Source organism: Vipera berus (assembly GCF_964194415.1).
Source record: "Vipera berus genome assembly, chromosome: 3".
Classification (NCBI taxonomy): Eukaryota; Metazoa; Chordata; class Lepidosauria; order Squamata; family Viperidae; genus Vipera; species Vipera berus.
Window position 1 is genome coordinate 49,729,660 of NC_138204.1, and position 27,147 is coordinate 49,756,806.

General features: G+C 40.0%; 1 protein-coding gene across 1 annotated transcript; it reads left to right on the plus strand.

Moving 5' to 3' along the window:
- Positions 1–17,290: 17,290 nt before the first annotated feature.
- On the plus strand, positions 17,291–25,010 carry LOC308666081 (small ribosomal subunit protein eS10). Its single transcript, XM_081324584.1, has 6 exons — positions 17,291–17,775; positions 18,683–18,832; positions 20,219–20,390; positions 23,356–23,433; positions 24,098–24,153; positions 24,918–25,010. The coding sequence occupies exons 2-6, from the start codon at positions 18,683–18,685 to the stop codon at positions 24,957–24,959; spliced, it is 498 nt and encodes a 165-aa protein (XP_081180710.1). The 5' UTR covers positions 17,291–17,775; the 3' UTR covers positions 24,960–25,010.
- The last annotated feature ends 2,137 nt before the right edge of the window (positions 25,011–27,147 follow it).

Genomic DNA, 27,147 nt, shown 5'->3' on the forward strand with positions numbered 1-27,147 from the left:
TCTCTTGATACCAAAAGAAAAGCAACATATTATGAGATACATAGCTTAGGCACTATAATAAAAATTAGATCAGCATATGGTTATACCAATTCCTAGAAAAGTTAACATTTAGATATAAAGGAAAGCATAAATAGAAGTGAACAAAGTCATACATATTTTAATCTAGACATGTGCCAGGAAACTTTATTTGGCTTTGATTTGCTAATGAAAAGCACACTTTTTTTCTAAAAATGGGCATAATTGTCACAGATTAGCTTGGTGCTTTGTAGATGAGATAAGATTGCAGTTCCCAGAATTTACAGCCAGATGCATTCCCAAACCATCTAGGGCACAAGATTGAAGATGACTGCCTGGGTTAAGATAAGGATAAACATTGTACCATGAACATTACCTCATTTTCTCTAGACCTGTTCTAAAATTGCCACATTTTGGACTGAAATCAATAGGATAGTTATTCAGATTCAGTCACTATGTGTTAAACATGTATATGTTACTCTTGACTATTTCCCATATATGTGGAGTCAAGAAATCAGGAACTCTATCTCAGACATGGGATTAATTAAAAATATTATATCACATTGGAAGAGAAGTCTATGTCTGATTTGCAACAATAGATTTTTGTTACATGTTGTCTGTGAACATTTGAATTATGTGTATATCTTTTGAAGATGGAGCAAGGAAGAAGACTTCTAAGCAATATACAGTAATACACGTTTGGAGTTGTACTGTTTAATAACGTAAGATTTTAATCTCCCCATTTTTTATCATATTAACTTCAAGGGTAATTAGGTTGTTAATACTATGGCACATGCCTCGAGCATTTCTTCTTTTATTTAATTTGATTTAATAATATAAAATATATTTCATAGATTACTAGCAGGTGAAGCAAACTGAATGAAAACAAATTCAATGACATTGTAGAATTTAACATTATTTAAGGAATGGTTCTGTTGAACACTTTTATTGGATTAAAGCACATTATAGTTAAAGGTTCTCTATGTGTTTTCAAATAACTGATATGCAGGAGGGAAGAATTGTTATTATACTGTAGCAAGACTGAGCAGCCTTATTATATAAAGAACTCCTGGGAAGATTGTCCTAAGGGAGATGTGGGCAAACAATCTAGCAGCTGACCATTTCCCTCTACAGTAAACTGTTTTCAATCCTTTGGGCTGCTACTTCAGAAATAGTTGGCCATATAAAAAGGTATAAAGCTAAATCCAAGAGGATTCAGATTGATAGTGTTGAAGTACTATAAATGGGCCAGAGCTTTAAAGCTATGGAACAGCTGATCTTAGGATAGCACCAGTAGTCTATTTCCAAGGAGACAAAGTAAGCAAATCAGAGTGGCATTCAAAATAGTTCTCTGATGACTATCCAAGTATTATAACGATGGAGATGCAACTCAGTAATTATAGTGTGTATCTATATAAATATCTATATAATATTTATGCAATATATCCACAAAGTGGTGGGATTCAAATATGTGAACAACCGGTTCTCTGTGTGGTTGCCACTTCCCGAAATCCATTCTGGGCCTGGGCAACAAAAAATTAGCAGCAAGACTTTTAGTAGGGCAATATTGGAAGAAGGAAGAACTGCCGACTATAGAAGAATGGACTTTAAAAGTTTCCAACCTGGCGGAAATGGCAAAGATCTCGGCGTACTTGAAAGACCATTCGCAACAGAGATATATTGTGGAGTGGAAAAAATGGATTGATTATATCCAGAATAAATATGGGACTAAAAAGTTTCACCTAGCATTTGAATAAGTATTGATGTGATATTTACATTGCTTGTAGTTATTTTATAAGAGTTAAAGTGCGATAGATTTAATAGTTTATTGTTGTTTGCATAAGGTAGATTATGATTGTTTGTATTTTTATACCCTGTATTTAGCTCTGGGAAGTCGGGGAGGGGGGAGGCGGAAGGGAGGGAGGTGTTGGGGAGGGTTGGGGAGAGGGGAGGGGGCTGGGAGGGGTTTTGTTTTGTTAAAAAAAATGTATTGTAAAACTTTTCAATAAAAAAAAATTAGCTACCGATTCTGCCGAACTGGTGCGAACCAGCTGTATCCACATACATACAGACATACATATTCATCTATAGTGCCATCATTGTACTATTGCCACATTGCAGTCCACATACAACCTATTATAACAACTTTTGCTGATGATTACCTCCCAGCATCCTACAAACACAATTCATCCGTTAACATTCTTAGTCCACAAGTCTCAATAAACGTGATGCTGCTCTGTTCGCCTGATAGCATCTAATGAATTTGATCGTGCTAGGAGGGAAGCAGAGAAACTGAAATAGTAAAATAAGAGCCATTTCAAGTAATTTGAACAGCGGAGAATGGAACCACTCAAAAACAGAGTACTTTATGCTACGGAAACCAAAGTGAGACCCTTGTGTGGAGTGGTGCTGCCTCCATAAAATATATTTTCCATGAAGCATGAACAAAATAGAGTAATGCAGCATAGCAATTAGAAACAGAATCTTGAAAGTGTAATGATTTTTAGCAGTTATCCGATGCTACCTTGCTCTGATGGAAGATGACAGGCCTAATGCTCATAAGAAAGCACAGCAGATTGACTTAAAGCATACAAAGCATAAACTGCATACAAATGTCCTCTGGACCACCTAGCAAAGCATGAATACATTTTCAAGATGACATAAGGTGGAGACTCCCTAACAGGATAAGAGGATTGCTCATAACATACCTCTCTAGAGGGGCTGCAGTGACCATCGGATGTTGGCAGAAAAGCAGTATCCCACGGCGGGTCAAGTTGGCAGCAATGTACCTTGCCGGGCTCACTTGTGATCTAGGATGCCAGTTGCCTGGCAAGATTCTTGCTTTTCTTTCTGAGCCTGTGCACGTTGAAAGGAAGGTCACAGCAGATGGGGTGGGGGTGGGGGGATAAAGATCAACCCAGAGATTAGGGAGGCATTTTTAGCCAACCAATCCCTGGCCATGCTCTGAATAATGACTTGCTGACAGCACAAGGTGAAAACATTACTGCAGAGAAAGCAGGAAATAAGCTAAAGCATCAGGGGTGTTCTCCTTTTCTTGGGGATTTCCTTCATGTTTCATTCCTTTTCCATTACCATCCTGACCTTTTCTCTAACGTTAGACATGGCCTCTTGACTTCTTCTAGTTTGCTATCTCCTTTTCTCACTTATTTTTACTTCCCTATGTCAGTCTGGCCCACCTTTCCCAATCCTCAGTCTTTAGGACAAACTAGAAACCATGTTGTTGTTGTTAGTTGCGAAGTCGTGTCCGACCCATCGCGACACTATGGACAATGTTCCTCCAGGCCTTCCTGTCCTCTACCATCTTCTGGAGTCCATTTAAGCTCACGCCTACTGCTTCAGTGACTCCATCCAGCCACCTCATTCTCTGTCATCCCCTTCTTCTATTGCCCTCAATCTTTCCCAGCATTAGGCTCTTCTCCAGTGAGTCCTTCCTTCTCATTAGATAGCCAAAGTATTTGAGTTTTAGCTTCAGGATCTGGCCTTCTAAAGAGCAGTCAGGGTTGATCTCCTCTAGGACTGACCGGTTTGATCGCCTTGCAGTCCAAGGGACTCCAGGAGTCTTCTCCAGCACCATAGTTCAAAGGCTTCAATTCTTTGGCGCTCAGCCTTTCTTATGGTCCAGCTTTCACTGCCATACGTTGCAACTGGGAAGACCATAGCCTTGACTATACGCACTTTTGTTGGCAGGGTGATGTCTCTGCTTTTTAGTGTGCTGTCTAGATTTGCCATGGCTTTCCTCCCCAGGAGCAAGCGTCTTTTAATTTCTTGGCTACAGTCCCCATCTGCAGTGATCTTGGAGCCCAGGAAAATAAAATCTGTCACTACCTCCATTTCTTCCCCATCTATTTGCCAGGAATTGAGAGGGCCAGATGCCATGATCTTGGTTTTCTTAATGTTTAGTTTCAACCCAAGTTTTGCACTCTCCTTCTTCACTCGCAACAAGAGGCTCTTTAGTTCCTCTTCACTTTCTGCCATTAGAGTGGTATCATCTGCATATCTTAGGTTGTTGATGTTTCTTCCGGCAATCTTAATTCCAACTTTTGATTCATCTAGCCCTGCCTTTCTCATGATGTGCTCTGCATATAAGTTAAATAGGCAAGGCGACAGTATACAGAATTTTAAGCATAACTTTACTAGCATGAGAAATGAGTGCAATGGTGCGATAGTTTGAACATTCTTTGGCACTGCCTTTCTTTGGAATTGGAATGTAAACTGATCTTTTCCAATCCTGTGGCCACTGTTGAGTTTTCCAAATTTGCTGGCAAATTGAGTGTAGCACTTTTACTGCATCGTCTTTTAAGATTTTGAATAGCTCAGCTGGAATACTGTCACCTCCACTAGCTTTGTTGTTGCTCAGCTTTTCTAAGGCCCACTTCACCTCACATTCTAGGATGTCTGGCTCGAGCTCAGTGACCACCTCATTGTGATTATCAGGGACGTTAAGGTCATTCTTGTATAGTTCTTCTGTGTAATTTTGCCACCTCTTCTTAATCTCTTCTGCCTCTGTTAGGTCCCTGCCATTTTGGTCCTTTATCATGCCCATTTTTGCATGAAACGTTCCCTTCATCTCTCCAATTTTCTTGAAAAGATCTCTGGTCCTCCCTATTCTATTGTTTTTTTTCTATTTCTTTGCATTGTTCATTTAAGAAGGCATTCTTATCTCTTCTAGCTATTCTTTGGAATTCTGCATTTAGTTGGGCATATCTTTCTTTTTCTCCCTTGCCTTTCGCTTCCCTCCTTTCCTCAGCTATTTGCAAAGCTTCCTCAGACAGCCATTTTGCTTTCTTGCATTTCTTTTTCTTTGGGATGGTTTTGGTTGCTACCTGTTGTACAATGTTGCGAACCTCTGTCCATAGTTCTTCAGGCACTCTGTCTATCAGATCTAATTCCTTAAATCTATTTGTCACCTCTACTGTATATTGAACAGGGATATGATTTAATTCATACCTGACTGGCCTAGCGCTTTTCCCTACTTTCTTTAATTTAAGCCTAAACTTTGCAACAAGAAGCTCATGGTCTGAGCCACAGTCAGCTCCTGGTCTTGTTTTTACTGCCTGTATAGAGCTTCTCCATCTTTGGCTGCAGAGCATATAGTCAATCTGATTTCTGTGTTGACCGTCTGGTGATGTCCATGTGTAAAGCCGTCTCTTGGGTTGTTGGAAAAGAGTGTTTTCTATGACCATCGTATTCTCTTGACAAAATTCTATCAGCCTGTGCCCTGCTTCATTTTGTACTCCAAGGCCAAACTTGCCTGTTATTCCAGTTATCTTTTGGCTTCCTACTTTAGCATTCCAATCTCCCATGATGATAAGGACATCATTTTTGGGTGTTAGTTCTATAAGGTGCTGTAGGGCTTCATAGAACCGGTCAATTTCATCCTCTTCAGCACTGGTGGTTGGGGAATAGACTTGGACTACTGTGATATTGAATGGTTTGCCTTGGATTCGAACTGAGATCATTCTGTCATTTTGAGGGTTGTATCCCAGTATTGCTTTTCCTACTTTTTTACTGACTATGAAGGCTACTCCATTTCTTCTGAGGGATTCTTGCCCACAGTAGTATACCTGATGGTCATCTGAATTAAATTCACCCATTCCTGTCCATTTTAGTTCGCTGATACCTAAGATGTCGATGTTTAGTCTTGTCATCTCTTGTTTGTCCACATCCAGCTTTCCTTGATTCATGGATCTTACATTCCAGGTTCCTATGCAGAAAGAATCTTTACAGCATCGGACTTTCCTTTCACCACCAGACATATCCACAGCTGAGCGTCCTTTCGGCTTTGGCCCAGTCGCTTCATTCTTTCTGGCGCTACTAGTACTAGCCCTCTGCTCTTCCCCAGTAGCATATTGGACGCCTTCCGACCTGAGGGGCTCATCTTCCAGCGTCATATCGTTTTGCCTTTTGGTACTGTCCATAGGGTTTTCATGGCAAAGATACTGGAGTGGTTTGCCATTTCCTTCTCCAGTGGATCACGTTTTGTCAGAACTCTCTGCTATGACCTTTCCGTCTTGGGTGGCCCTGCACGGCATAGCTCATAGCTTCATTGAATTACGCAAGCCCCTTCGCCACAACAAGGCAGTAATCCATGAAGGGTAATCCATGAAGACCATATGTTAAATGTTTGTTAAGCATTCAGAATACACTTGCTTAGTCCCAGACACGGGACAAATATTATTTCCTGTTTCAGCCTAGCCCAAGGCCATCTACAGGCAGTAGCCACAGCAGTGGCAGCTCATATTTGTGTAAATATTTTTTGGCTTGCTCTCCCTTTTAGCAAGCCAAAATTTTTATATATATATATAAATTTTAGATTGCTAACAAAGAATTAAAGGGAGACTGATATGCATTTCAAACTTATTTGTTTTCATCAGTCAGCCATACCCTTCTGAGATTTGAACCTGGGCTGATTGCACATTAGGCAGTTGTTTTAACCTCTAGGCCACAAGCTCTATCTCATTTTGTTAGCTGAGAAGCAAGGGAGATATGTGTTAAATGCTTGTTAACTATTTAGATTACCTTGCTAGGCCCCAAACATGGAACAAATCTTTATTTCCTGTTTCGGCCTAACCGAAGGCCATCCACAGGCAGTAGTCACAACAGTGACAGCTCATATTTGTGTAAATTTTAGATTGCTAACAAAGAATTAAAGGGAGACTGATATGCATTTCAAACTTATTTGTTTTCATCAGTCAGCCATACCCTTCTGAGACTGTTGTGACTACTGCCTGTGGATGGCCTTCAGCCTCCCAAATTCTTTATTAGCAATTTGAATAATTTACACATACATACATACATACATATATATACATATATATATATATATATATATATATATATATATATATATATATACAGTATATATATATATATATATATATATATATATATTATTACACTTTTATCTTATCTGACAAGCTAAACAAAACAAAGCAAAATAATTCAATGCTTGAATTTCTCTGTAAAAGGATAATTAGGATCTCAATGGGATGAATTTGGTTCAGTAGATTCAGCTTGGACATTTGCTATCTTTCCTCATTCCTAGAAGTATCCTATCTTTCCTAGAAGTATCATGTTTACTCTATTGTTATAAAGGAGTGGGCCTTGGTCAACAGTGAAGGGCAGCCAGAGACAACGGTACAACCGAGGAAGGATTTTAATGCTTGCTTTAAATTTTAGATGTTCACCGGCCAATTGTTTCATCTTGTTTGCAATGCTGTAGAAATAGAATGGTTGTATTCCATTGAAAGGAAATGTAGCTAACAAATAAATTGTACTGTGCAAAATGATGGTGAGAAAGAATTTTAGAAACCCAGACAAATTGACTGAACATTTCTTGGGTTAAGCCGAAGGATTTGTTGGACAGGGATGAGACTGGAGAAGAAGAAAGGTAGATTTCTGTTTAATGAAAGGTAGGAAAAGAATGTACAGGTTGCAAATTCCTCACCCACATTCACTTATAGCCAGCTAGTGTTTGAATTTTAATGCACATTTGAGAAGATGGACATCATTGCAAAAGTGTCCATTCCATGTACGAAGAGTCTTTAGCCCATAGCCGCAGTTAGATGCCTTCCCCCTTCTTTCTACTAGATAGGAAAAAGGCTTGACCTTTTAAAAACTAATGGTAGAAGTTTCATTTTGTTTAGTTTTTGCAAGACTTATTTCTTAAAAAAGGGAAGGAAGGGCTGAAATCTCCAATAATATGCCATTAAACTACAGACTATAAGAATAATTTCTGCTTTTTTAAAACAACAACAACAACACCTTTTTATATGCCAGAATTACAGTATAGGTTATGGGAGCTTTACTTCTCTCACAGACCAGATTTATGAGAAGGGTGCAGGATGAGATACCTTCTGGAAGATAGGTTGTGTCAGTTTGGTAGATCTGAAGCTGTGTTTTGCTGCTTGTTTGACTTGGTTGAAAGAATGTTACTGAGAAATAAGTGATTTTTAGAATTAGAGGTCACAACCTGAGATATTTGGTTGGCATGAATATTTATGGTATGATAAAGTTAAAATTCATGTGGACTTAAAAAAAATTCTTTAGACATACCAAATATGTATGGAATATACATAAACCAAATTGTGCCCAAAAACATTTTTATATAATAGAAGAGAAACAGCAGACAAAGACAACTAGTTGATGATCTGGAATTATTGGAAAACAAGCAAGGGAAATTTAAAATTAAATCAAGAGAGCAATTCCTAACGGAAGAATACTGTTTTCAGTGGTTTCCTTATTTACAGTTATCAGAAAGATTCAAAATGGACAAAAAGATTTATGGTATGGAGCAAAGTAAGAAAATATGAACTGTAGCTGTGCAGTGATGATGAACATGTAATTGCTAAAACATAAATTTGTGTTGAAATTTAAACAGAAGAAGAACAGTTTAAAGAATGTATGAGAAAATGGACTGAGAATTTTGGTTGGCCCTTTTAAAATCTTTTAATACTTTAGTTTTAATTTTATCTTTGTTCTTAACTCCATTTTGTTTATGCTTTTTATGCTTTTATACCACTTTTGATGTCTTTATTGTAAACCACCAATAGTTATTTAGGTGGGCAGTGTAGAAATATAATAAAAATAATAGTATACCATGCAAAATTTATGTTGTAGTTTTTGAGGTAGTTAGCAAGAAGCCCAATTAATAAGTAAACAGAAATACTCACTATTTATTCTGAAATCAAAATCTAGAGTTCCAGAAACTTTATTTTCTAAAAAAAACCACACAAGAATGATATAAATTAGGACTCTATACAATGAGCAATATCTACAAGATGTCATATGTTTCAGCAGCAAAAACAAGGAAATGTGGGAGCTGAGGCACCTAACAGGCAGAAGATCTAATATTGAAGAATGGCTTTCCCCACAAAAGTGGGAATGCCTAGTGAGGAGAGTAAGCTGTTGTAAGAGATGGGAGCCACCAAATCATTTTCAAAGAATGCACAGCCCTTCCAACCACTTTTGCCCAGTGAAACTAGCAAGGCACAAAAGTGTAGAGTAGCTGAAGATCATATACAGTATTTTGTTTCAGAATTGCCTTTCAAGAATTTTGATGCCCTTCTCAGTGAAAAGTGCTAGCATCTAAAATATTATTTTAAGAAGTCTGCTGCCTCCCAGTGGTCTTCTTAATGTATGCTAATTTATAAAAGTTTTGCTGCAGAAGGAAAAAAAATACTTAAATACAGGCAGTCTTTGCTTAATGACTGGCTATTTAGTGACCTGTGGCAGTTACACCGGACCCCCACAAAGCTACTTTATGCCCTGTTTTCAAAGTTCTAATGGCCACATACACTCCATGATCAGTGATTGCATTTGGGGCATTTGGCAATTTATTGCATTTGCAGCCATTTACAGCGTTCCACAATCACATAACTGATTTTTGGCTTTTTTGCCAATTTCTGGCATGTACTTCCAATTTCCAATACACACACACACACACACACACACACACACACACACACAAAATCCCCATTGGGGAAATCTGATTCACTTAACAATCAGGATATATGATTAATAACCATGGCAACTGCTTTACAATTGTCACGAAAAGGTTGTAAAATCAGATGTGGTCAGTTATGTGGTAACTCCACAACTTAAGAGAGTGGTTCAGCTATGGTCATAAGTCGAGAACTACCTTGTTATTCAGTTCAGTAGTCTAAACTATTCTAGTTTGTCAAGAGCTCATTCTGCTAGGATGCACAGAAAGGAAGCAGACTCTTATGAGAACAATCCCTCTGAAGAATTTTTCCCTTAGCCATTCCAAAGGGATACACCAGAGGGAGGGATGGGAAGCAAAATCTTCTTAAGGCTTTGTAAGAGATCAAATCTTTTACTTCTTTTCAGGAAGGGTTCCCACTTTTAGTATAATAGTATAACTTGTTTTTTCAGGAACTATTGTTTGTTCTCCTCTTTCCTTCTCACAGTTAAGCTACCTATTTCTGTTTTGTGTTGGGTCTTCAAGCCAGACAGAACTGTCTTATTATTGGTGTTGGTGTCTCTTTAGGGGTTTTAGCTTCTATACACTCATTCAACCACTGGATTCCTCCTTAAATTTTATTAACCGTGGCATGAAAATTACTCACAGTTTTTATATAACACATGTTCATGAAATTGGCTTCCACACATACCCACTGTACTTTGTTGTAAATGATAATGATGATGATGACGATGACAATAATAATAATAATAGTAGTAGTAGTAGTAGTAGTAGTTGGAAGGGACCTTGAATGTCATCTAGTCCAACCCCCTGCTCAGACAGGAAACCCTATACTATTTCAGAAAAATGGCTCTGCTCCAAATGAGTAAAAAAAAGATTTTTCACTATTTCGATGACAAGGAATTTGTACACAATAGCTGTACTGTATACTGATTTTATTATGGGAGAGGCTAGATGTATTGGATCTGGGTTGCCAAAATATGAATAGATAGCAGTAAGGATTGTGATTTATATAATCTTAGGTTTTGCAGCCCAAAACTGGTAACTTTGTATAAGACAACCTTGTGTATGTGTGTGCATGTGTGTCAAAAAAGTCAAGATAATGAAGGCAAAGATTAAATCAAAGCCCCACCCTTTTGTCTGGCATATACAAATATAAGTGGTGGGATTCAGCCGGTTCGCACCACTTCGGCAGAACCGGTAGCTAATTTTTTGTTGCCCAAGCCCAGAACGAACTTCTGGAAGCGGCATCTACACAGAGAACCAGTTGTTCATATATTTGAATCCCACCACTGACAAATATGCTGGGTAATGCTTTAATTGCACCATTAGCTGTGGTGGCACAGTGATGAGAATGCAAAATTGCAGCTAATTCTGCTGACTGCTGATTACCAGCAATTTGATTCTCACTGCTCAGGGCTTTTTTTCCCATAGAATGCTCAGAACGGCGTTCCGGCACCTTTTTTTGCACACACGCACACACATACAAAGCTGAAGGAAACTGTTCTGGAGAGCCAAATTCTCCTCAGCAGCATGCCAACGAGGCAGCCAGACAGCAGAGCAGCAGAATGCAATGCAGCGACGGGCCGTCAGATGGCTCAAATTGAAGGAAACACGTTCTGTACGGGCTAATTCAAAAGTGGGAAGGTAAGAAGGGCCGAGTGTGAACAGGTTACCTAGCAACCTGCTTAAACAAACTTTCAGCTTCTGGTGCTGGACGCCTCGCCTTTTTTAATTTAATTTAATTTTAATTTAATAACATTTATATACCGCCCTTCTCCCTGAGGACTCAGGGCGGTTCACAGGGCAGAATAAAATAACAAATACAAACATTAAAAAGAGATTAAACAGTTGCCCTAGTTAAAAACAATAGAAGTACAATTCTAAAAACCCCAAGATAAAATTAAAAAACCAAAGATAAAACAACCCCACCGATCCCCATTTTTAAGCTGGGAAGTTGAAAAAAACACTAAAAAGAAAGCAAGAGTGCTATCAAGAAAAATGTATGGATATAGCCAGCAGATGTTTAGGGAACCTTTATTTTTCATACACTGTTTGAATTTTGTTTTAATGCCATGGTGATACATGATCAAATGTAGTCAATCTTTTTTTTTTAATCCCAAAGCATCTGTTCGTTAAATACAGTATAAAAAAGTTTTGGATGATGGAATTATTTTTATCTTAGGATAACTAATGATAACAGCTCTTAAATCTGTTATTTTGTTTTATTTGTGCACAAAAAATTGTATAATTTGCATTTGCATTCATTTACATTTAGAATATGTTAATAAAATGTATTGGTGTTGAAATAATTAGTGCACACATATACCTAAAACCAGTTTATTCCATTTGGCAATTGTACTAAAAAAAATCTCATTGTCAACCAATATAATTCATTTAATTATATTGAAATCAAGTGAAAAATTGATTTAAATTATTTTATTAAAACAAATTAAAGGCAATTCTTTTATAAGAAGTTGCCTCAAACAAAATGAAATTTAAATACATTGTGCATTGTGAATGCTTTCTATTGCGTTCCTTAAATACCATACTTATTCTTATGCCAAGAGACCTTGAGTATTTTTATTTATTTATTTATTTATTTGTTTGTTTTTATAAACCGCCCTTCTCCCGAGGGACTCGGGGCGGTGTACAGAGTAAGGTAGGTATACAGATTAAACAATAGTGAAAAACAATAGTAAAAACAAACTGGGACCCCAATTAGAGCTATCAGGCCAGGCCGGACTGCTGGAACAGGTAAGTTTTTAAGTCGCGCCGGAAGGTGCGGAGGTCGGGGGCCATCCGGAATTCAGTTGGCAAGCAGTTCCAGAGGGCTGGCGCACCCACTGAGAATGCCCTCCCCCTGGGGGCCACCAGCCGACATTCCTTGAGCGGTGGCACCCTGAGGAGGCCCTCTCTGTGGGAGCGCACAGGACGGTGGGGTGCTGACATTGGCAGAAGGTGCTCCCGTAGGTAGTCCGGACCCATGCCATGTAGGGCTTTGTATGTCATTGTTAGCACCTTGAACTTCACACAGAAGGCAGCCGGAAGCCAGTGCAGCGCACGGAGGAGAGGTGTGATATGGGAGTATCGGGAGGCTCCCAAGAGTGTCCGTGCCGCTGCACTTTGCACCAGTTGAAGCTTCCGAGTGGATCTCAAGGGCAGCCCCATGTAGAGAGCGTTACAGTAGTCTAGGCGAGAGGTCACAAGGGCATGGGTGACTGTACGTAAGGCATCCAGGTCCAGATAAGGCCGTAGTTGGCGAATTAGTCGAACCCGGGAGAAGGCCCCCTTGGTCACAGCTCCTATGTGATCTTCCAGGGAGAGCTGCGAGTCTAGGAGGACACCCAGGTTGCGGGCCCTATCAACAGGGGGTAGTAACTTGTCCCCGATGTTAAGGGATGGGATGTTCTGAGTATCCTGGCTTGCCGGTACGTACAGCCATTCAGTCTTGTCCGGGTTCAGTTGAAGCCTGTTCCTCCCCATCCATTCCCGGACCGCTTTCAGGCAGCGGGACATCACGTCGAGGGCATCACTGATGTTGTTTGGAGTTGAGATGAAAAGCTGGGTGTCATCAGCATACTGATGGTACCCTACTCCAAAGCTGCGAATGAAGATAAGGAAGAATGCTTTGGAAGCCTAAGAACGTAATTGCGTTTCTAAATGTCCTACGGTCATGCAAAGGAATAGTGCATTAAAGAGGAATCTGATTTGTGATGTGTGCCATGTGTTCAATTAATGTAGCTTGCACAGCCCCGCTGTATAGAGCGGGCTCCACTGCTCCCACAGCACCAGGTGCGCCGGCTCCAGCCTCAGGGGACAGCCCACCACAGCAGCGCCACCCCCCCGCCTCCTGCACCCGCCAAGATGAGAGTTCCGGCACCTTTTTTTTTTTAGAAAAAAAAACACACTGCTCAAGGTTGACTCAGTCTTCCATCCTACCAAGGTCAGTAAAATAAGGACCCAGATTGTTGGGGGCAATATGCTGACTCTGTAAATCACTTAGAAAGGGCTGTAAAGCACTGTGAAGCAGTATATTTACTCAACATCTGTCGGACAAAATCGCTCGGATTCGGACCGGTTTGGACTCCGACTGGGCAGTATCGGACGATCAGGACACGAGCGATCTTGTCGATGTCACCTGGGAGGAGTTCGATCCTGTGACTCCGGAGGAAGTGGACAGGATCATGGGGAGGCTGAGCTCCACCACATGTTTATTGGACCCGTGCCCTTCCTGGCCGGTTTATGCAGCCCGGGAGGGGACACGAGGCTGGTTCCAGGCGGTTATAGCTGCTTCTTTGAGTGAGGGTAGTTTTCCCGCCGCCCTGAAAGAGGCGGTGGTGAGACCTCTCCTCAAGAAGCCTGCCTTGGATCCGGCTGTTTTGAATAACTTTCGTCCGGTCTCCAACCTTCGCTTCCTTGCGAAGGTTGTTGAGAGTGTGGTGGCGCACCAGCTCCCTCTGGTCCTGGATGAAGCGGATTATCTAGACCCGTACCAATCGGGCTTCAGGCCTGGGTACAGCACGGAGACGGCATTGGTCGCGCTGGTGAATGATCTCTGGAGGGCTCGGGACAGAGGATACTCCTCTGTTCTAGTCCTATTAGACCTCTCAGCGGCTTTCGATACCATCGACCATGGTATCTTGCTGCGGCGTCTCAGGGGATTGGGAGTGGGAGGCACGGTTCTTCAGTGGTTCTCCTCCTATCTCCTGGGACGCTCGCAGTCGGTGTTGACAGGGGGGCAGAGGTCAACCGCGAGGCCTCTCGCTTGTGGAGTCCCTCAGGGGTCGGTCCTCTCGCCCCTTCTGTTCAACATCTATATGAAACCGCTGGGCGAGATCATTCGTGGTTTTGGAGTTGGGTACCATCAGTATGCTGATGATACCCAACTTTTCATTTCGACCCCAAACCACCCCAGTGATGCCCTCGACGTGATGTCCCGGTGCCTGGAGGCGGTCCGGGTCTGGATGGGGAGGAACAGGCTTCGTCTCAACCCTGACAAGACGGAGTGGCTGTGCGTACCGGCATCTCGGGATATTCAGGATATCCCACCCCTCATTATGGGGGGTGAGTCATTATCTCCTGTAGATAGGGCTCGCAACTTGGGAGTCCTCCTAGATTCACAGCTCTCTTTAGAAGACCATATTGTAGCTGTAACTAGGGGGGGCGTTTGCCCAGGTTCGCCTGGTGCGCCAGTTGCGGCCCTATCTAGACCGGGATGCCTTGCGCACGGTCACTCATGCGCTCGTGACCTCTCGTCTTGATTACTGCAACGCTCTCTACATGGGGCTACCCTTGAAGACCACTCGGAGGCTCCAACTGGTACAGAATGCAGCCGCGAGAGTTGTATCGGGGGTCTCCCGATACTCCCGTGTTACACCTTTGCTCCGCGAGCTGCATTGGTTACCAGTTGTCTTCCGGGTGAGGTTCAAGGTGTTGGTAATGACCTACAAAGCCCTCCATGGCATGGGTCCAGAATACCTTGGGGAGCACCTGCAGCCGGCGTCATCTTCCCTCCGCCCAGTACGCTCCCACAGAGAGGGCCTCCTCAGGGTGCCGCCAGTCAAAGAATGCCGACTGGTGACCCCCAGGGGGAGAGCGTTCTCTGTGGGTGCACCGGATTTATGGAACCATCTTCCGGTAGAGCTCCGGATGGCGCCCGATCTCCGCTCCTTCCGGCGCGACCTTAAAACCCATCTCTTTAACGAAGCGGGCCTGGCCTGATGGGACGGGGTGGGATTGTTACTATGATTTTAATTTTAAATTTGTATTATTATGGGCACTGTTTAATCATGTTTTAATAATTTTAATTTTTTGTACCTGTTTTTATGTATTGCCCTGTTAACCGCCCTGAGTCTCTTGAGAGAAGGGCGGTATATAAATTAAATAAATAAATAAATAAATAAATAAATATATAAATCTAAGTCAGGGGTCCCGAACTACTGGGCCACGGCCTATTTGCAACTGGACTGCATGAACGGCAGGGCAGCGTGCATGTGCACACACAGCTCAACTTGTACAAGTGGTGGGTGGGCACGCCGGCTTTCGGTCACAGCTAGCACACTGCAGCTCAAATGGCTGGGGGGGGATGGGAACCGGGCCGCAGCATATGCGTAACTCAAATAGTTGCGCTGCATGTGAATGCTGGCCTGCCGCTCACATGAGTTGCACAAGCTCAACCGGGCATTCCCCTCTCCCCCCAGCTGGGCCACCAAGCCACAAAGGCTGGTCTAAGTGCTGGTCTAAGTGCTATTGCTATTACAATTGTCATCTTGATTACTTGACCTCCCACTCCCCAGCCCTTGGATATTGCTATAAGATATTATAATTTGCAAGTGAGGAAATTGCCTCAAAGTTTGAATTTTTAAAAATGTTCTAATTTACTAGAATGATTCTGGGCTATAAATATCCATAAATAAATAAAGAGTTAAAATTTTCTGTATATTTTTGCTATCTATTATCTTGATGTTTTTAGCCCAGATCGGATAACCCTGTTTAAACATAAAGGACAATCTCTGGTAGAAAGTTAGATGCTTGAAAAGGGATAGATGGGCCCATGTTTAACTGTAACATGTTTTAAGTGTCAAGTTTAACCCAAACCACAACCCTATGCAAGTGTAATTATTTCTTCCCCCAGCTGTCAAAACTCAGCTTGTATTTAGTCTGTCACTGCTCTCAGTTGACATTCATGGTTTCCATGTACTGTACATTTATAGTATTAGATACAAATTCATGATGGAGTATGATTGTATATGTATGACATTAATTATGTATAGTCTAGAAGTTGTTCATTTCTTCTCTTTCCTTTCTTCTTTCCCAGCATTATGGATTTCACAAGGGATCTGGTTGTTGCATAATGTACTCAAAATTTGATAATTTGAGTCTGATCATTTATGTCTCAAGGGACAACTCTGAATCAATTTATTTTATGAGCCTTTGTTTTTCTTGGTTATCTATTATACACACTCAAACACAAACTAGCTGACCTTATTTTAACCTGGAATATTATGCAGATGCAGATAATATGGTTTTATTCTAAACAGAACAGCTGATGATACAGAGTTCATCCATTGGGAAGGGCCCAAAGCCAATACTATTAAATTTGTTTATGGGCTTCTCAAACCTGTCATGTTTTGAGTTAACCCAGGAAATCAAACTGTGTTAACTCAATTTATCAACTATGGTATGGGTGTCAAACTCGATCACGTCACGTGACATATCGTGATGTATCACAACATTTTGCAGAGCCGGGGTAGGTGTGGCCTGCGCATGACGCATCTGGCCTGTATGCTGCCAGTTTGACACCCCTGAATTATGGCTATATACAGTATTTCCTCCAATTGTCAGAAACAATCAGTGGTGGGATTCAGCTGGCTCGCACTACTTTGGCAGAACTGGTAGCTAATTTTCTGTTGCCTAGGCCCAGAATGGACTTCAGGAAGTGGCATCCACACTTATCTTCACATATTTAAATCCCACCATTGGAAACAATGTGTCTCATTATCATTAGGTAGGAAATATGGGTAGTTATGTTCTGCTGGTACCACTTCACAGTCATTTCCACTGCAAAGAGTAGAAAGCTGGACTGGATACTTATTTCATTTATTGGTGGGCAGCTCATAAGACACTAAGCACACAGTGTACAAAGAAACAGAAATGTGTAATGCAGTAAAATGCACAAGTTATGTAAAGGTCGCTATGCGCAGCATCATCCCTCGGTTGGTGGAGCCTTGGTGGAGCAGTGGGCTAATGCCTCCTTAAGTAACACCAGCTGCCTGCAATTAGTGCAGGTTCGCATCCCACCAGGCTCAAGGTTGACTCAGCCTTCCATCCTTCCGAGGTAGGTAAAATGAGGAGCCAGATTGTTGGGGGCAATTAAGCTGACTTTGTAATAATGCCGCTTGGGGTGTGTGTGTGAAAGCCCTAATAAGCAGGCATATACATAGAATGAAGGCTACTGCTAAGCTTGTAAGCCGCCCTGGGTCTTCGGAGAAGGGCGGGATATAAATGGAATAAAAATAAAAATAAAAAAAATAAAAAAATAAATTACAGGTATTTAGGTAACAAAATAAAATCAAATGAGACACCAGAAAATTACCCAAAATGAAACTAAACATTCTGAATACAATTAATAGCTAATTTCGACGCTCTTGCTGAACGATTACAGTACTAGAGGCTTTGCTGAAAGGCACTAGACTAGCCGACTCTTTTAAGTACAAAGGTCCTTCTGAGGCAGGAAGAGATCGCATTGCGCATGCTCTTTCTTTTCCAGCCTTCGTCCTGAGATCGCTGCCACGGTAAGGCCTGGCTCTTATTAGTTTATCCTCCGCGCATCGTCCGCATCCTACATTTTCACTGTCCGGTACCCCTCCATGGCGCCCTTAGGCACTCTGTTCTTTGCTTTCGTCGCACTCGATTTGCCCGGGGAGAATCGAGACTTGAGAAAAATTGGGATGCTTTCGGGAAGGCGGGCAATTTAGTTATCCAGGCCGTGTCTTCTGTAGAGATAACGTGGGAACGTTTGTGGGGTTCTGGGATAAGGGGTAGCAAAGTTCGCCCCGTGCATCGCAACTTTTTTTTTTTTTGGAACACGCTGTTCAGTAGTGTAGATCTGTCTGCAGTTTGCAGTAAAATAATCTTTTAAGAAAAGTTAAAAGTTATGTATAAAGGTGAAGACTTCACTAGAGGTCTATCGTTTTATACCAAATAATTTGAAAGAGAATGGATCCCTATGCAAGCGTATGCTAGAATTTGTAAGAGATGCATGTTGTTATCGTGCCTGATGTTTTGTGAATTGAAACTGCCAAGCATTTCTAGTTTCAATGGAACTTTCATGTCTTATCCTCTAGTTATTGCTATTTTTTCAGAAGGAAATATTATGTCTCAATGTTGGTGATTTGAGATTTAATTCTTTCTACTTCCGGTTAAAACATGGGACATGATAAAAAGCGGTCAGTCTTCCTGAGACCACTCCAGTTACAGCAGATTATACTGGCTAGTGGACAAATAATCTTGAGCTAATATGGGTAGTTTTTCTCTGATGTTTCTTTAATTTTGTAGCGGTTGAGATGCACAAATATGTCCTTTACCTTTTTGGCACAGCAATAAGCTAATGTATTAACCTGTGTAGTGTTTCTTGACAACTAGTGCTGCTTTGAACTGAGAAGGGACTGCAGTTGACAACAAAACCTGTATTTCCCACAGATGTTGATGCCTAAAAAAAATCGCATTGCAATCTACGAACTCCTTTTTAAGGAGGGTGTGATGGTAGCCAAGAAGGATGTCCACATGCCTAAGCATCCAGAACTAGCCGACAAAAATGTGCCCAACCTCCATGTCATGAAAGCAATGCAGGTAAATGCTTATCTTAACCAGCAAGTTAAATGGATCTTTGATTTTGCCTTAATGGTGCAGTTGGTTAGTTTACACCAAGGGTGTCAAACTCGCCACATCGTGTGACGTGTCACGATGTATCATGAATTTTTTGCCATTGCCGGCAATGGGGTGGGCGTGGTTTTGCTATGATGCATCTGGCCCGCGGGCCGGCAGTTTGACACCCCTGGTTTACACCTAACACTTCAATACACTTCTCCGTGCCTACCTGTCCTTGCAAACTCTTCTTGTATTCTCTTTTGCTCTTTAAATTCTCTTGAGAAGCTCATAAGTTTCATAAACCCCCACTTTATTGGCCTTTCCATTGCTATCAATTATAATCACTCTTCTCTTATGTGGGTTTTGCTCTTTTTATTCTCATTGTGACCAAATCACTGCAGTATATTTATTTTGTACTGGTAATTCACTTTTGTGTTGATCACATTCACATTTATTCAGCACCCATTCATTCTTGATCCTACCTTTTCTTGTTTTACCACACATACATCTTCCCGCTAAATTCAACTTATTTGTATATTTTTCTGACAAACCTAGCTCTTCTACATAGCAAAATGGGCACATATTCTTACATATAGCCATTTTTGCTTTTTTTTTGACAAACATTCCTTCCTGCAGACTACAATTACCAACTTTGTTTCTGCTAATACTAGTCCCTTGAAAATTCTATTTTCCTGCTTAAAGAAAATATCCCACTATTTTATCTTCCACAGATAAATCCCACAGATTTATCTTCTCGCTTTATATATTGCCATTTATGTACAATTGGAACTTGTTCATTTTCCCAGTCAATATGTTTAGGCCTTCTTGCTTTGTATAGACTACCTTTGCTGGGTTCTCAGCCCCCAGCACAGCATTATTTGCATACAAAGATACACATAAGTTTACGTCCACAACCATCTTTCAATAAATGCCTGTGGATACCTATCATTGCCACAGGCATTTAGTCTACATGTTTCATTTTAAGAAAGAAAAGTTAATAATAGGGCATGACTTTTATATTTTAAGTAGTGCTCTAGAAATAATTCCAGGAGGTACAATACTGTCTTAATCCTCCATGACAAGCTGATCCTGAAGTGGGATTTTAAACATGCAAATACTATATTTTCTGTTGTTAGCTCTTGTTGGGATTAAGAGCAGACTAGGCTTGAAAAAGTTGCACTTGGTGAAGTAGCAGTATTTTTCTAATTCTTGAATATAGAGAGAAGAAAGAACAGTATTATCTGTTTATAATTTTACAAGATATGTAGAAACAAGGCTGAACAGTTCAGGATAGAAACCTAGTTAGCTTTAATTATATCTTTAAAATGTTATTCTTTTCTCCAACAACTAATTAGTGTGTCTTCCTAGTCCCTGAAATCTCGTGGCTATGTGAAGGAACAGTTTGCCTGGAGGCATTTTTACTGGTATTTGACCAATGAGGGCATCCAGTACCTGCGAGATTATCTCCACCTACCACCTGAAATCGTGCCTGCCACTTTGCGCCGCAGCCGTCCTGAAACAGGCAGACCCAGGCCCAAAGGTGAGTTTTGCTTTGGAAATTCAGAATTTCACTTGGATAGTTTTGATTTGTTAGTGAATTTTTCATCGTTTCCCTGGATTTGGTATTTATTGCCAAGGAAAGAAATATTTTGGAAGGGTTCTTTAATTTTACTTAAATATTTATACTGCACGTCTTAAGAGTTCAAAGCATATAATAAATCATTAATTAACAATTTAAAATGTTCTTTAATGCATTGTTTAAGTTGTAAAAAAAGTTAACAAAAATTTAAATGATCCTTGAGATCTGTTTCTAAAGCAAAAATGCTAAGTGCTTGCACTACACATTCAGTAAAAGTGAGTATGATACTATAAGAAATCGGAAGGGTGTAAGATTCAACCTACATAAATTTGTGTACAATTCCATGCAATGTTTCTCTTAGCAACCATTTTGCTGCAACCAATTGTAGTTGCTACCTGAGAACTGCCTGCAGTCACAAACATTTTAGTGCTCATCATAGTGCTCATCCTTGCTTTACAAAGAAAATAGCATGTGCTTATTATGCTAGTATATTGTATAGTATATTATATTATTGTGCTGTCTTGTCTAAATTGCTTCTGGTTTTGATTATGTTCATATATACTGACAACCAAGCTTTGTATTAGTTAATTTTTTTGAAATTAGTTCATTAAGGAAATATACTAACATTCACTTTCTCGGAGAATTGTTCATGAGCATTCTAGCAACATACATGAACAATATTTTGTAAAATGTGAAGTATTTCTATATCAGTGATACTTAGTCTTCAATTAAATTTTCAGGGCAGGTAGTGAAGTGGTTGTCTATCTCCTATTTAAGTTGTGTACTGCTTCAGTTTCAAAAGACTCATTAGCTATTAAGAATTTGCGAACAGATGTCTATACTTTTTTCCAGGTTTTTGTATTATAGCCACTTGTTTTAAGTTATCTCACTTTCACCTGAATTATAGCTCTAAAATGGGTTAGGTTGCCAGGTGAAATGAAAGTGTTATAAAAGGAATAAGTTAAATTGAAAAGGGGATTTTATTACTGTGTCTGTAACAGTAAGAATACATGATTTTGAAATGGGGCGTAGTTTTCATTGACCTCTTAAACGTTAGTAAGTTATAAAAAGTGACAAATTTGAAATCATGCACCTTTTAATAAAATACATTCTGGTTCACCAGTTAGAAACTAGAGGTCTGCTATACTTCATATTTGAAGCCAGTTAATTGTCTTGGAATGACATAGGCCCTCTGCATTTATTGGCACCTCTTGAAGGAAGCCATGCCTTCCAAGGTTTATGATTAACTGCACTATCCCAGGGAGATACACTGTTGAAGTAAGAAGATACTGATAGTGTGCCACAAGCTGTTTCACAGATCACGTGAATGTGCCTTAATTGAATATGTGTTTTCCTAGGAATATGTGGCTACGAGGAAAAGACACCGTTTTTTTTAAAGGATGTACTGTTGGGTGGCGTGCATGCCTATACCCACCCCGAAGCACCTTTGGACTTTGTGTTTGAAGTGTAGGCAGTCCTCAACTTATAACCACAATTGAGCCCAAAATTTCTGTTGCTAAGTAAGACATTTGTTAAGTGAGTTGCCCCTTTTGACAACCATTCTTGCCACAATTGTTAAGTGAATCACTGTAGTTTTTAAGTGAATCTGACTTTCGCATTGCTTGTCAGAAGGTCAGAAAAGGTGATCACATGACCCAGGGACCCTGCAACCATCATAAATATGAGTCACTCCAATTTTTGATCATGTGACCACAGGGTGGCTGCAGTGGTCAGAAGTGTGAAAAATGGTCAGAAGTCACTTTTGGTGCTGTTGTAACTTTGAACGGTCACAACTGTTATAAGTTGAGGACTGCCTGTACAGCACTTCCCTAATGAAGACAGAATTTTGGTCCTGATGGGACATGCTGACTAATTCAATTAATCCTGTTTGCAGTATTTAGATACTGGCATGTGATTCTATTAATTAGCTTTGGATGTATTTCTCATTTAATTCAGAGTGAGCTATAGGCACAGTTTGAATTTATTACTATAGGTGGCATTATGATGGATAGTTTATCTAATTAGATTGACAGGATTGGCTTTTAGAATGCTGGACCACAGTGGATGGGCAGGATAGGAGAAAGAGCTGAAGAACAGAATATAACTTTATTACGGTCATAGACCAGCAATAGATTTCACTTTTTACAATATATTAAAAATAGTACTGACATTAATAGTAAATAATAACATCCCTGTTAAGAAAATATACGTTCTCAAAATGTTAGGGTCACTCCCTAGTTTATGTGAGTGAAAAGCTGATAAGTATGTGAGTAAATATAATGTTCCAAAAATTGTTAAGAGATATCTCCAGAAAATTGGCACAAGTTGACAGCTATAATTCTGTAACCAATTTTTTTCTTGTGGACATTGCAGCAACACAGAATTTTGCCACTGCATGCGTGGCAGAAGGGTTCGAGTCCTGGAGGAGAGAGCCTACATAAAAATTTTCTGACCTCCCTGGCAATCTCTCTAATAAGGGGAGAATATATGCTGACCTATAAACTCAGTATAACACAGTACAATAAAACATGTGAGATATCTTCGACTTCTCCTTTACCACATATACATACCCGTTCTGCTATTAGTGTTCTCTTATACCTGCCCTGGAGGAGCAGAGAAAAAGCTGAAATGAATAGGTTTTGGGCAACTTAAAATAATCAACGAAGTTGATGTGAGGACAAAACAATTGCATAGAATCATCATATTGGTTCCAATGAATCATAAACATACCTTTTCTATGGAAGATGTAAATACAATATTTGCATCTAGTTCTGATTGATTTATTTGGCTTTTACCAAACAATTGATATTATCAGGGTTTTTTTTGTCTTATCTTCAAAAGTAATGAATCCAGTTTCATTGTAAATGCTAGCTGAATCATAATTTTGCACCTTCAGACTAAATTGTGATATTTTTTTATTTTTTAGGTTTAGAGGGTGAACGTCCTGCTCGTCTTACACGAGGAGAAGCTGATAGGGATACCTATAGAAGAAGTGCAGCTCCTCGTAAGTATTTATTGCTCAACTGAAAAGATATCTTAGCTTTTGCCATTGTTGTTATGTTCTGTAGTCCTGACCATGAACTTCTGCAAAAGGAAGAATTGTCCTTTCAGTTGTGTTGTGCTTTGGAAAAACTTTGAGCTTAGAAGGACAGTGTTATTGTTGAAAAGAGTTTCCATCAGAGCTTTCTTGTTCTTAACAAGCAAGGAAAGGAACACTTGGTAGGGTAAGAATATCCCATTTAATCCCATTTATATTTATATCCCGCCCTTCTCCGAAGACTCAGGGCATCTTACAATTTAAGCACAAACCAATGTGCTTAGCAATAGCCTTCATTCTATGTATATGCCTGCTTGTTAGGGCTTTCGCCCCTCCCCCAAAGCGTCATTATTACAAAGTCAGCTTATTGCCCCCAACAATCTGGGTCCTCATTTACCTACCTCGGAAGGATGGAAGGCTGAGTCAACCTTGAGCCTGGTGGGACTCGAACCTGCACTAATTGCAGGCAGCTGGTGTTACTTAAGGAGGCATTAGCCCACTGCTCCAAAATTGCATAACTGATTATAAGTTGTACTGGACTTCTAGTATCCTAATAAACTTTAGGCACATCTACATGTAATAGGAATCTTCATATATGTCATTCTTACCTTAATACCTTTTTTGCTATCAGCTGGTGCAGACAAAAAGGCAGAAGCTGGTGCTGGATCAGCTACTGAATTTCAATTTGTAAGTATAATGTATTTTACTGTGTTTAATGCATGCTAAAAATATGCGGCAGTTTAAATATAAAAGTGAAAGAACAGTATGGCATGATGATTAGGTAATGCAAAATCCCATCAAGCATTAATCATGAGAATGTAATCGTATTCACCTTCCTAGAGGAAACATCTCGTTGCATGAAAAATGTTACTGTTAATAGAATTTAGATTATCCTTAGCTACACAGGTAGAAATGTAGATCCAAATATTAATTGCCAGTAAATGTAAAATACTGTTTGTGGGTGTATTTTTTGCTTCTTTCAGCAGTAACGATGTACACCTAGGGAGCTTCATTCATCATACAAATAATAGCAACTAAATAGAGAAAATATTTACTAATATAGAATTGCTTCTTTTTCATTTTGAGTTATGGCTCTCTTCTTATTGCCTTCTTTTTGCAAGCATAATATGAGGGCTACTTGGAGGGGTATTAGTAAGTTTAATTTAGCTAGTTATTGACCAAATTGCACCATGATTGAAGTACTTGAAATTTAAAAGAAATACTTTCGAATATTTGAGCTATGACTTACGTTTTGCTCCTGCCCTTTAGTTTTTCTACCTGGGGTATAGAAAAGAATCTTTTTATCCAAATGCCCAGTAGTTTGAATGGTGGCATCACTACCCTACTTTATTGTTCCTAGTTTGTTTATTTTTAAGTCTTGTCAACACTTTTTCTTTGACTCATGCAGTAATTGTGGAACAAACTTGTAATGTTTTCTTTTTAATTTACAGAGAGGTGGATTTGGACGTGGGCGTGGTCAACCCCCTCAGTAGAAAACTTGCTGTTATTTGCATCTTGTGCGTAATAAAAATGTGAAAAAAAATCAGTATTCTTGACTCGTTTAATTAACTTGCTGAAATGGTGATGCATTTGCAAGCTGCAAGATTCTAATCCTTGCTTTCTTACGTGGGAGTTATAGCCCAAAAATGGATTTACGGGAAATCTTGGCTGTCTCAAAGGTACACTCCAAATTTTCAAGGGTTCAAAGGAGGCCCTCAATTAGATTAAGACTTTGTAGTAGCTGTTATTTCCTGATCTTACTAGCCATATAGCATCAGTCTTGTGCCCTGATATTATTCTCTTTGTTGAAATAGATGGTGATTTGTATGAATTAAGTAACTGTGTATAGTTTACTCTGATCCCTAAATGTTGGTTTCCTGGACTCATATCATTGGGAGTTTTGATTTATGTTGTTACTACAGTATGTTGCAGCATCTTCCATCTGTGAGCCCACGATGGCTCACATGAAAGTTGGTCTTATCTAGTTTTATTATTGGAACAGCAACCAGGGTGAAATAAGTTGGGCTTAAGAAAGTGTGTGGTTGGTCTAAAGTCATCCAGTTAGCTCTAAAGTTAAGTGAGGATTTAAATCTGGTCCCAGTTCCAAAACTGAATAGCTACCTTTTTCCTGGTTCTAGCTGTTACAATTGCTGAAAATGAAATGTTGGGGAACTCTGACGTGCAGTTCTAGCCATTAATCATTATAACTGTGTTATAGCTCACTATTCATTTTACCAGTAGAGTGTTGAAAAAATTCTACCTAGCATTCAATAATAATGATGTTAATATTGGAATTTATATATGTGTTGTACTTAATGGCCTCTTATATCCAGATGAAGCATGTGGCTGGACTTAGTCTCATAGAAGTGATATGGAGATTTAGGTGCCTTATAGTATAGTGTGGGCATAGACATTTTATTTTGTAAGTATACAAATTATATATACACATATACTTTAGATATTTTTTTAATCATAGCAGCTATGTCTAACATTGAGCAAGAATTTAAGTCTTCAAGCTCATGGTGCTATTTGGAAAAAAAATTCAGTTTGCTGCATGGCCAATTCTGTGTAAAATATTTCTGCAATTGTAATTATGCACATAACCCTAATCTTGAATTTATTTTTAGTAACTTGGTAAGATCATAACAAAAATCCCATTCTCAACATTATTGATTGCATATGGTGATTTAGCCTTAGTTTATGGAATGTGTAGGTTGAAAACCAAAAATTTATTTAAAGGTAAAGTAAAGGTAAAGTTTCCCCCGCACATGCGTGCTAGTCGTTTCCGACTCTAGGGGCCGGTGCTCATCTCCGTTTCAAAGCCGAAGAGCCAGCGCTTGTCCGAGGACGTCTCCGTGGTCATGTGGCCGGCATGACTGGACGCCAAAGGCGCACGGAACGCTGTTACCTTCCCACCGTAGTGGTCCCTATTTTTCTACTTGCATTTTTACGTGCTTTCGAACTGCTAGGTTGGCAGAAGCTGGGACGAGTAACAGGCGCTCACTCTGTTACGCGGTACTCGGGATTCGACCCGCCAAACTGCCGACCTTCCGATCGACAAGCTCAGCGTCCTAACAAATGGCTTATTGTGGAGAACCAAACACCTCAATATGCAAAATACTGCTGATATTAAAAAGGTCCTGAGATATTCAGTAATCTCTTGCTCACCAGCAATAATTTCAAATAACACATTTTATCAGTCAACTTTGAATTTAAAAATTGTAGATCCATCAGATGGTCGGCAATTTGGCAGGTTGAATCCCAAGTGCTGCGTAACAGTGAGCGCCTGTTACTCGTCCCAGCTTCTGCCAACCTAGCAGTTCGAAAGCACGTAAAAATGCAAGTAGAAAAATAGGGACCACTATGGTGGGAAGGTAACAGCGTTCCGTGCGCCTTTGGCGTCTAGTCATGCCGGCCACATGACCACGGAGACGTCCTCGGACAAACGCTGTCTCTTCGGCTTTGAAACGGAGATGAGCACCGGCCCCTAGAGTCGGAAACGACTAGCACACATGTGCAGGGGAACCTTTACCTTTTAACAGAGCTAATAATTTTTATATTTAATTTGTTGATATTCTTGCTTAATTTTAGATGAAGATACAGCCTATTAAATACATTGGAATTCAGGTGAAGATTATGATGATAAAGTGTCAACAGTTAGAAATATCCCATGTAACTGGT

What these genes read in the sequence shown, in the direction of transcription:
- LOC308666081 (XM_081324584.1), top strand. Translation starts at nt 18,683, where the DNA reads ATGTTGATGCCTAAAAAAAATCGCATTGCAATCTACGAACTCCTTTTT. An exon ending in ATGTCATGAAAGCAATGCAG is followed by an intron (nt 18,833 to 20,218) that starts GTAAATGCTTAT and finishes GTGTCTTCCTAG; the next exon opens with TCCCTGAAATCTCGTGGCTA. An exon ending in TAGAAGAAGTGCAGCTCCTC is followed by an intron (nt 23,434 to 24,097) that starts GTAAGTATTTAT and finishes TTTTGCTATCAG; the next exon opens with CTGGTGCAGACAAAAAGGCA.